This window comes from Carcharhinus amblyrhynchos, chromosome 25 (genome assembly GCF_965287045.1).
Source record: "Carcharhinus amblyrhynchos chromosome 25, sCarAmb.v2.hapA, whole genome shotgun sequence".
Classification (NCBI taxonomy): domain Eukaryota; kingdom Metazoa; phylum Chordata; class Chondrichthyes; order Carcharhiniformes; family Carcharhinidae; genus Carcharhinus; species Carcharhinus amblyrhynchos.
The window spans coordinates 5,235,869-5,248,001 of record NC_137348.1 but is presented as its reverse complement, the minus strand read 5'-3'; the positions used below and the strand labels follow the sequence as shown (position 1 = coordinate 5,248,001).

Below are 12,133 nucleotides of genomic sequence, written 5' to 3'. Positions count from 1 at the left end.
GAAATTTTAAACCAGTCAGAGCCCAAAAACAACAGCAAGGTTTAACACAGCGTTGAACATTTATAGACTCTGTGCTGATCTGGAAGGTGTGACTGACGGGGAAAAGAATATCAGGAATAATGGAACTGGAACATTGTCCGCTGCCTCTCCCTCTGAGTGTTCACTTTCTGTTTCCTCTTTGTTGTTCTGTCTCCCACACGGATTCCCCGTCAAATTCCCAACTTAACCAGCAACATCTCACTGCCTCCACATTCACTGCCTCCTCCCTCCCTCACTCCCCCGCTTCCTCCCTCCGTCGCTCATTCCTCCACTTCCTCCCTCCGTCCCTCACTCCCTCCCTCTCTCTCTCGCTCCTTCACTCCCTCCCTCACTCACTTTTTCCCTCCCTCAGTCTCTCCCTTCTCTCTCTCTCACTCCCTCCCCCCCTTATTCTCCCTCCCTCCCTCCTGCTCTCTCTCTCTCCCCCTTCCCTCAATCCCTCTCTCACATTCCCTCCGTCCCTCCCCATCCTCCCTCCCTCGTTCTCCCTCCCTCCCCTTTCTCTCTGCCCCCTCCCTCGCTCCCTCTCTCTCGCTCCTTCCCTCCCTCCCTCTATCTCCCTCTCTCTCATTCCCTCCCGTTCCCACGTAAACCAAGCGAGACTGGGTGGAAATGTCACAGAATCCTGACTGAATTCCACAGCTCGGAATGTCGATCCTTCGAGTCCCTCACAGTGAACTTTACGGAGTTGAATGCAGGATGTTTCCCCCGACGCAGTTTAGAGAGCTGGAAACCTTGGGATTGGAATCAATGACTTGCATTTATATAGCGCCATTCACAACCCCAGCGCGTCCCGCAGCCAATGACCGGATGCCGCCCTCAGGGAGGTTATGTTTGGGGTACGGTCACTGCAGTAATGTGAGAAGCGCGGCTGTCAATTTGAACACAGCAAGATCCCACAAACAGCAACACAATCATTTCCGTTTCCATCCCGAACCCATCGATCCTCCGAAAGGGGCTTGGCTTGGGAATTTTCTGAGGCGTCTGACTCGGAATTCCCCGGACGGACTCACTGTCCGGAACTCCATCGCTGCCACGGAATCGGAGCGGGCGAGGGTGCGACGATGGAAATCTCCTCCGGCGAGGCTGTGTAATCCCGCTCGCCGAGCGGTGGGATTTAGGTTGGGAATCGTCGACGCTTCTCCGATGATCCGAGTCAGTGACGCAGTCACCAGCCCGGTGAGAGTCTGGGTCTGATTTTACCATTTTCATTCTAAGTGCTGGTTGGACTTGAACCTGGGAGTGTTTCAGATCTGATCTTTAGTCCTGTTCTCAGGCGCTCCCACACCCACTCGTCTGCAAAAATATCAGTGATTCCGAGTCGCGCTGCAGAATCCTGTGGGTGGGGTTTAACATCCCTAACATCCTGCAGCTCCGATCAGCGTTTCCAACTGCGCGTGGGTGAAGAAAGAAATGATAGAATAACGTTCCCCTGCCACATCGCTTCCGGGCGATCCTCTATCCGAGGATAGAGCGTGGGGAATGGGACAGACTGAACTACTCCATCGAGAGCTGGCATGGATTCAAAGGGCTGAATGGCCTCCTATGTATTGTAATGACTATAATGCAGCGGTTAGTCCATTTTTAGGTGTCCAGATCACCAACAACCTGTCCTGGTCCCCCCCTACGCCGACACTATAGTTAAGAAAGTCCCACCAACACTACTTTCTAAGAAGACTAAGGAAATTTGGCATGTCAGCTACGACTCTCACCAACTTTTACAGATGCCCCATAGAAAGCATTCTTTCTGGTTGTATCACAGCTTGGTCTGGGCTCCTGCTCTGCCCAAAACCACAAGGAACTACAAAAGTTTGTGAATGAAGCCCAATCCATCACACAAACCAGCCTCCCATCCATTGACTCTGTCTACACTTCCCGCTGCCTCGGCAAAGCAGCCAGCATCATTAAGGACCCCACGCACCTCGGACATTCTCTCTTCCACCTTCTTCTGTCAGGAAAAAAGATATAAAAGTCTGAGGTCACGTACCAACCAACCCAAGAACAGCTTCTTCCCTGCTGCTGTCAGACTTTTGAGTGGACCTGCCTCACACTGAGTTGATCTTTCTCTACACCCTAACTATGACTGTAACACTACATTCTGCACTTTCTCCTTTCCTTCTCTATGAACAGTATGCTTTGCCTGCATCACGCACAAGTAACAATACTTTTCACTGTATGTTAATGTGACAATAATAAATCAAATCAAATCAAAGGATATGTAAAATCCTTGCCAATTCACAGCACTTCTTGTGACCTTTACGGCCAATGAAATACACTTTCAGTGTGGTCACTGCTGTAACGTAGGAAACACGACAACCAATTTGTGCACAGCAAGATCCCACAGCAACGTGATAATGATCACGTTATCATTATCGTAGTGATTAGTACTGCTGCCTCAGAGCTCCAGGGATCCTGACAGTCCTGTCGGGGAACTGGGGAACCAAAGCGCTGACAGTCCTGTCGGGGAACTGGGGAAATCAAAGCCCTGACAGTCCTGTCGGGGAACTGGGGAAATCAAAGCACTGACAGTCCTGTCGGGGAACTGGGGAAATCAAAGCGCTGACAGTCCTGTCGGGGAACTGGGGAAATCAAAGCGCTGACAGTCCTGCCGGGGAACTGGGGAAATCAAAGCGCTGACAGTCCTGTCGGGGAACTGGGGAAATCAAAGCCCTGACAGTCCTGTCGGGGAACTGGGGAAATCAAAGCGCTGACAGTCCTGTCGGGGAACTGGGGAAATCAAAGCGCTGACAGTCCTGTCGGGGAACTGGGGAAATCAAAGCGCTGACAGTCCTGTCGGGCAACTGGGGAAATCAAAGCGCTGACAGTCCTGTCAGGGAACTGGGGAAATCAAAGCTCTGACAGTCCTGTCGGGGAACTGGGGAAATCAAAGCGCTGACAGTCCTGTCGGGCAACTGGGGAAATCAAAGCTCTGACAGTCCTGTCGGGGAACTGGGGAAATCAAAGCGCTGACAGTCCTGTCGGGGAACTGGGGAAATCAAAGCGCTGACAGTCCTGTCGGGGAACTGGGGAACCAAAGCGCTGACAGTCCTGTTGGGCAACTGGGGAACCAAAGCGCTGACAGTCCTGTCGGGGAACTGGGGAACCAAAGCGCTGACAGTCCTGTCAGGGAACTGGGGAACCAAAGCGCTGACAGTCCTGTTGGGCAACTGGGGAACCAAAGCGCTGACAGTCCTGTTGGGGAACTGGGGAACCAAAGCGCTGACAGTCCTGTCGGGGAACTGGGGAACCAAAGCGCTGACAGTCCTGTCAGGGAACTGGGGAACCAAAGCGCTGACAGTCCTGTCGGGGAACTGGGGAACCAAAGCGCTGACAGCCCTGCCGGGGAACTGGGGAACCAAAGCGCTGACAGTCCTGTCGGGGAACTGGGGAAATCAAAGCGCTGACAGTCCTGTCGGGGAACTGGGGAAATCAAAGCGCTGACAGTCCTGTCGGGGAACTGGGGAAATCAAAGCGCTGACAGTCCTGTTGGGGAATTGGGGAAACCAAAGCGCTGACAGTCCTGTCGGGGAACTGGGGAAATCAAAGCGCTGACAGTCCTGTCGGGGAACTGGGGAAATCAAAGCGCTGACAGTCCTGTCGGGGAACTGGGGAAATCAAAGCGCTGACAGTCCTGTCAGGGAACTGGGGAAATCAAAGCTCTGACAGTCCTGTCGGGGAACTGGGGAAATCAAAGCGCTGACAGTCCTGTCGGGGAACTGGGGAAATCAAAGCGCTGACAGTCCTGTCGGGGAACTGGGGAACCAAAGCGCTGACAGTCCTGTTGGGCAACTGGGGAACCAAAGCGCTGACAGTCCTGTCGGGGAACTGGGGAAACCAAAGTGCTGACAGTCCTGTTGGGGAACTGGAGAACCAAAGCGCTGACAGTCCTGTCAGGGAACTGGGGAACTCAAAGCGCTGACAGTTCCTGTCGGGGAACTGGGGAAATCAAAGCGCTGACAGTCCTGTCAGGGAACTGGGGAAATCAAAGCGCTGACAGTCCTGTTGGGGAACTGGGGAATCCAAAGCGCTGACAGTCCTGTCGGGGAACTGGGGAATCCAAAGCGCTGACAGTCCTGTTGGGGAATTGGGGAAATCAAAGCGCTGACAGTCCTGTTGGGGAATTGGGGAAACCAAAGCGCTGACAGTCCTGTTGGGGAACTGGAGAAATCAAAGTGTTGACAGTTCAGTCTGTCCCCTTCACCCCCCGGTAACTGACACTCACTTTCACTCTGACAGTGAGATTTCATGAAAGAGTTAAAAGTCACAACTTACGATGGAGAAAGGACAGGATCCGGGAAGAGTTTGTGGGTGCTGATAGAAGGCCTGATCCTGTGCGCCCGGCTGATACATAACGGGTAACTGTCCAGGGAACGAGCTCCCATATGAAGGGTAGAGTAGGTGGATAGTCTTTGGATCGGGCGGTGAATAGGGGGGAGGTTCTCCCACGTAGGCCCTGTTTACACAGCCCAGCGCCCCCGCAGCTTGTTCCGCCTCACTCGCGCACTTTGGCTGAGGTGTACAGTTGACAACCCGATGTGGCCTTCCGGCGTTTTCCGGGGAGTTGATTCCGCTGCTCTGGGGACTCAGAGGCTCCTCAATGATGTCAATGGGTTGATTGACCATCGCTCCAACCCCCGTCTGTCCCGTGTTCTCTGATGTCCTTTCCTCTCTGCTCTGACTGTCTCTCAATTCCTCCTGCCCCTGGAACCCGTTTCCTTGTCCTGCCGGGACAGAAAGATACAAAATCTGAGGAACTGCAAAAGGAGGGGCACTGACATCGCGTTCCAGCCGATGAAATACTTCTCAATCAGAGACATTATTATGGATTTACGTCCAATGTTAAATAGGTCGGAATAGATTTAAATTAGTGTCATAGAATCCCTACAGTGCAAAGGGAGGCCATTCAGCCCATTGAGTCTGCACCGAACACAATCCCACCCAGGCCGTAGTGTCACAAGTAGGCTTACATTAACACTGCAATGAAGTTACTGTGAAAATCCCCCAGTCGCCACACTCCGGCACCTGTTCGGGTTACACTGAGGGAGAATTTAGCACGGCCAATGCACCCTAACCAGCACGTCTTTCAGTCTGTGGGAAGAAACCAGAGCACCCGGAGGAAACCCACGCAGACACGGGGAGAACGTGCAGACTCCGCACAGACACTGACCCAAGCCAGGAATCAAACCTGGGTCCCTGGCGCTGTGAGGCAGCAGTGCTAACCCACTGTGCCAGCGTGCTACCCTTTCACATAACAGAACCTCTGGAATATAAAAGCTAGTCTCAGTAATGATCAAAAGATCATCGATTGTTGTAAAACCCATCTGGTTTGCCCTTTGTAATGGCCTAGCAAGCCCCTCAGTTCAGGGGCAATTAGGGATGGACAACAAACGCTGGCCCAGCCAGCGATGCCTAGATGCCACGAAAGACTGAATAAATAACTTTTGAATAAGTTGTAGAAATTGTTTCCAACTTTGAATAGACTTCTGTAACATTCAGGAGATGGTTGGATTTATGGATAATTTTGAATTAGAGACCTAGGCTATCTCCAAAAGCAAATGCCTGGTGTATTCTAACAGATTGTTGGTTTAATAAGTTGATTCAAGTCATGGACATCACCATCATTGTAATGTCCCAACTATTTTTGGGGTTGTGGGTTATGGCAGAAAGAAAAGACTTTGTTTGCACGAGTACATTCAATCTAACACACAACAGATTTTATTGAAAGGCTGCTCTCTGCTCTGCATCAGAATACAAAACTGAAAGTAAAACAGCCTGAGCACGCACCCTAATGACATCACCATCAAATCATGTGATCAGCTCTTCAGCAACTTGCAATCCTTTTAACAATCATCAACATTATATCTTGTCTTTAATACATTGCACTAGAAATGCACGACCATTACTAAGAAAGGCGATCAAAGATTATTCTTCAAGTGATCCTTTTTAATATAAAAGTTTACCTTTGAACATTTCCTGTGTGTAATATAGGACAAGGCATGTTTCCAGTTGAACATCTCGAATTTAATAATAAAACCCTCAACTCAGCTGAACAATGGTGAAAATGATGTTCAGTCCAGTCTCTGAGGCTTTTCAAGCATCACAACCTCTCACCAACTGCAAAGTTTATGTTTAAATGTTGAAAAAGAGAGAGAAGAAGAGTTCCCTGTTGGATTCTTCAGATGTGACAGCTTAGAAACAGAGAACGGCCAATCAACTGAGAAAATTCTCCATCAACCAACAAAATGATTTGATTTGATGTATTATTGTCACATGTATTAGTACACAGTGAAAAGTATTGTTTCTCGCACACTACCCAGACAAAGCATACCGTTCATAGAGAAAGAAATGAGGGAGTGCAGAATGTAGTGTTACAGTCACAGCGAGGGTTTAGAGAAAGATCAACTTAATGCAAGGTAAGTCCATTCAAAAGTCTGGCGACAGCAGGGAAAAAGCTGTTCTTGAGTCAGTTGGTACCATAGGGAAATATTATTTCATTCCAGATTTATAAGCTGAATTTGAATTCCACTGGCTACAAAAGTGGGATCTGAAGCCCTGTCCCCAGAGCAATAATCTGGGGCTCTGGATTATAACGTTCCCACGACATCACTGCACCACCTCCAACCCCCACAAAGCAGCCAAATTATTCAATCCAGACACTCCTTGTGGGAGACAGCTCCTCATTCTCACCACTCTCCGAGTAAAGAAGCTATGACAGAACAGATCTTGTTCCCTGTGTTGTTTCTGGGGTTTTTTTTGATGGCGTGACTGTCATTTCTTTTCATATTGAGAGGGGAGGTGATGGCCAGATGGTATTACCGCTAGACTATTCATCCATGAAACTCAGCTAATGTTCTGGGTTCGAATCCCGTCCACGGCAGATGGTGGAATTAGAATTCAATAAAAAATATCTGGAATTAAAAATTTACTGATGACCATGAAACCATTGCTGATTGGGCAATAAATGCTGGCTGTGGTATCTAAACCCAGAGGGTGGTACATTCAGGTAGTCTACACTGGGTAGCCCAAGAACATTCAGAGGGACAACATATCAACAGAATTTTCCCCTCTGAGATCTCTGCACTTCTCCGATTCAGGCCTCTCGATCATCCCCAATTTCCATCACCCCACCGTCAGCAATCGTGTCTTCAGCTGCCTGAACTTTGAGTTCTGGAATTTCTTTCCTTTCAAACAACCAAAGGCAAGAAGAGGAGTTTTTTTTTCCCTTATGCAGTGAGCGGTTAGGATCTGGAAGGTACTGAGAGTGTGATGGAGGCAGATTCAGTCAGGGCTTTCAAAAAGGGAATTGGGCCATTATCGGAAGAGAAGAGATTTGTGCGGCCATTGGGAGAGGGTGGAACGAGCTGAGTTGTTCCTACAGAGAGCCAACATACACATGATGAGTCAAATGGCCTTGTTCTGTGCTGTGTCTAATCTATGATTCTATGTAGTCCTGCTCCTATTTCCCAGGTCCTTATAGAAACTAGAAGCAGGAGAAGGCCATTTGGCCCTTCGAGCCTGCTCCACCATTCTTTATGCTCATGGCTGATCACCGAATTCGATATCCTGATTTTCCCATCTTCCCCCCCATATCCCTCCATCCCTTTAGCCCCAAGAGCTATGCCTTTCTTCTTCTTGAAATCAGAGACATTTTGGTCTCAACTACATTCTGTGGGAGTGAATTCCACACATTCACCACCCTCTGGGTGAAGAAATTTCTCCTCACCTCAGTTCTAAAAGGTTTACCCCTTATGACCCCTAGTTCTGGACTCCCCCACCATTGGGAACATTCTTTCTGAATCAAAATGCAAGGTGATGCATTTTGGTAGATCGAACCAGGGCAGGACTTACTCAGTTAATGGTAGGGCGCTGGGGAGAGTAACAGAACAAAGAGATCTAGGGGTACAGGTTCATAACTCCTTGAAAGTGGAGTCACGGGTGGACAGAGTGGTGAAGAAGGCATTCGGCATGCTTGGTTTCATCGGTCAGATCATTGAATACAGCAGTTGGGACGTCTTGTTGAAGTTGTACAAGACATTGGTAAGGCCACACTTGGAATACTGCGCACAGTTCTGGTCACTCTATTATAGAAAGGATATTATTAAACTAGAAAGAGTGCAGAAAAGATTTACTAGGATGCTACTGGGACTTGATGGACTGAGTACTAAAGAGAGGCTGGATAGACTGGGACTTTTTTCTTTGGAGCATAGGAGGATGAGGGGTGATCTTATAGAGGTCTATAAAATAATGAGGGGCACAGATCAGCTAGATAGTCAATATCTTTTCCCCAAAGGTAGGGGAGTCTAAACTAGAGGGCGTGGGTTTAAGGTGAGAGGGGAGAGATACAGAAGTGTTCAGAGGGGCAGTTTTTTCACACAGAGGGTGATGAGTGTCTGGAGCGAGCTGCCAGAGGTAGTAGTAGAGGAGGGTACAATTTTGTCTTTTAAAAAACATTTAGACAGTTACAGGGGTGAGATGGGTATAGAGGGATATGGACCAAATGCGGGAAATTGGGACTAGCTTAGTTGTTAAAAAGAAAGGACGGCATGGACAAGTTGGGCCGAAGGGCCTGTTTCCATACTGTAAACCTCTATCCTGTCTAACCCTGTTAGAATTTTATGAGTTTCCATGAGATCCTCTCTGACCTTCTAAACTCCAGTGAATATAACCCTAACCAACTTAGTCTCTCCTCATGATGTTTATTCAAATCTCTCCACACACAAATGATTTACCATAAATGTCAGTTTCCAGTTTTCCAGCGAGCTGCAGGCAGAGACTGTGACAGTGTGAAACTCAACACAGCCCAGAAAACCAGCGGAGAATTCGGATTTCCCCGCTTGTTCAAACTATTCCCTACTCTTACACCTCCGACCTTCACCGTTACCCCTCGCACAGAAACCACGGCAGCACAGTGGGTCAGCACTGCTGCCTCACAGCACCAGGGGCCCGGGTTCGATTCCCGGTTTGGGTCACTGTCTGCGCGGAGTCTGCATGTTCTCCCCATAGATTTCCTCCGGTTTCCTCCCACAGTCCGAAAGACGCGCAGGTGCGGGTGCATTGGCCGTGCTAAATTCTCCCTCAGTGTAACCCGAACAGAGTGTGGGGACTAGGGGATTTTCACAGTAACTTGATTGCAGTGTTAATGTCCGGTAAGTAGTCTCGCAGCACCAGGTTAAAGTCCAAACAGGTTTATTTGGTAACAGGGGCCTTCGGACTGCAGCCCCTTCACCAGGCGAGTGCCCGATGAAGGGGCAGCGCTCCGAAAGCTCGTGATTTCAAATAAACCTGTTGGACTTTAACCTGGTGTTGTCAGACTTCTTACTGTGCCCCATCCCAGTCCAACATCTGTGTTAATGTAAGCCTACTTCACAAATAAATAAACTTTAAACAATTAGCCCATGAGAGATCCCAGCTCCCCTCGGAGGGGGTACGAGACTCTAGCAGTATTTCAAGATAAGGATTTGCTCCCAGTTAAGAAAACACTTTCTCATTTTTCGCATTGCTGATTCTAACTAAAATAAAAACCAAACCGTTTGTAAAACCTGTTTCAGAATTTACCTCAGTCTTTGGCACAGACATTCAGGACACACAATAATACACTGAATCCAACTTTCACCAGCAGGAAGAAGTGATATCCCTGGTTTAAATTCCTGCACTCTGTGTCCCCCTGGGAGAAGGTACTGAAGGGGACACTGTGTGTTGTTAGGGTCGTGAGGTACGGGATCACTGTGTAAACCTGATGTCAAATACCTTGCTGATCTACAGACAAGCAGCTAGAGAGACACAGGAAAAATACCAACAAAGATATAAACATTCGGCAAGTTCCAGCTGTCCTCCAATAAATCCCCCCCACAATACCTGATTCCATTGCTGCTTCTCTCTCTCGCTCTCTCTTTCTCCCCTCGCCTCTCAGTCACTCCTGGTTTTATGTTTCTTGTTACTGAGGAGGAAAGTGAGAAGCTGTGCTCCAGCCAGTTCAACGGGATTAATAAGTCACAGAGCGAGTGTTTGCAGAGCGATGTGCAAATAGACCAGAGGCAGAGCCAGCTCTCCCTGAGAGGACAGAGCCAGCCCAGTGACCGAGGAAGGGCTGGAGGTTACAGCTGGCTACGGAGATAACTGGTACCGTTCACCAGTGTCCCGCTGCACCCTGGCACAAAGTCCCCCTCAAACACACACCCACACACACAGCCACACTCACACGCACCCACACACTCACACGCACACACACACACACTCACAGGCATACTCACACACACACACCCAGCTACACACACACACACACTCACAGACACACACACACAGACACACTCACACACAGACACACTCTCACGCACCCACACACACACACACACACTCACAGGCATACTCACACACACACCCAGCTACACACACACACACACTCACAGACACACTCACACACAGACACACTCACACACAGACACACTCACACACAGACACACTCACACGCACCCACACACACACTCACACACACTCACAGGCATACTCACACACACAGCTACACAGCTACACACACTCACAGACACACTCACACACAGCTACACACACTCACAGACACACACACACACAGACACACTCACACACAGACACACTCACACACAGACACACTCACACGCACCCACACACACACTCACACACACTCACAGGCATACTCACACACACACCCAGCTACACACACACACACACTCACAGACACACTCACACACAGACACACTCACACACAGACACACTCACACGCACCCACACACACACTCACACACACTCACAGGCATACTCACACACACAGCTACACACACTCACAGACACACTCACACACAGCTACACACACACACACACTCACAGACACACACACACTCACAGGCACACAGACAGACACACACACACCCAGCTACACACACTCACAGACACACACACACTCACAGACACACACACACACACAGACACACACACATTCACACACAGCTACACACACACTCACAGACACACACACACACACACTCACACACAGCTATACACACACACACAGACATACACACACACCCCCACACTCACACACACTCTCAGACATACACACACACACACACACACACTCACATACACCCACACACACACTCACACTCACATATACACACGCCTACACTCCCACACACACCTATGCTCACACGCACACACAGACTCACATACACACAAATTTACAACACACACACGTCCACACTCTCACACACACAATCTCACACACCCACACACACTCACACAATGAATTATTCACAAGTAGTAAGGTCTGTTATCTAATTGCAAAGAGTACACCCACGTTTGAGCCAATGGTTACCATTTCAAACCATTTTTATTACACTTTCAGTAAATTGCATTGCAAATTTCATTGTGCTTTTTCTGGAACCATTGTGTCTAAAGATGTGTTGGTTTGGTGGATTGGCCGTGCTAAACTGCCCCTTAGTATTAGGGGACTATCAGTGTAAATGCATGGAGTTATGGGGATAGGGTCTGGGTGGGATTGTGGCTGGTGCAGACTCGATGGGCCGAATGGCCTTCTGCACTGTAAGGTTCTGTGATTCTATCCTATGATTCAATAGAACACTAATAAATATTGATGTTGATTAATAATTTAAAACCTCCGGCTTCAAACGCTTGTTAATAGAAAAGGAATACAAGAGGCTTTGGTCAGGCACTGACATCCAAACAGGGAGGCCATTCGGCCCCCTTGGGCCTGCTCTGTGTCTGATCTGATGGTAACTGCGAATCCGCCTCCCACCTATCCCTGGTAACCTTTCGTTGCTTACCAAGAACCCATCTCTGCTTCCAGCAGCTTTCCTGGGAGAGAACTCCAGAGACTTGGCAATGTCTGAGAGAAGCCCAGTGTGATGTTCAGCACCATGCGCGCCTCCACGGATTCCATATTCCAAATGCAGAAAGACCGGGACAATATCCAGGCTCAATGATAAATAGCAAGTAACATTCGAACCACACAAGGGCCAAACAACAACCATCTCAAAGAACAAAAACAGCCCGGGAAACAGGCCCTTCGGCCCAACGAGCCCGCCCCGCCATTTTAACATTA

At 48.9% G+C, this 12,133-nt stretch overlaps 1 protein-coding gene across 1 annotated transcript in view; it reads right to left on the bottom strand.

Annotated features, from left to right (window-relative positions):
* prrt1b (proline rich transmembrane protein 1B) overlaps positions 1–11,971 on the bottom strand; it is a 22,564-nt gene extending 10,593 nt beyond the window's left edge. The window contains exons 1-3 of the mRNA XM_080211773.1: positions 11,856–11,971; positions 7,168–7,220; positions 4,312–4,838 (exon numbers count right to left, since the gene is read on the bottom strand). Of these exons, the coding sequence (XP_080067899.1) occupies positions 4,312–4,838; positions 7,168–7,220; positions 11,856–11,971 (696 nt within the window). The remainder of the gene's footprint in view (positions 1–4,311; positions 4,839–7,167; positions 7,221–11,855) is intronic.
* Positions 11,972–12,133: the final 162 nt, after the last annotated feature.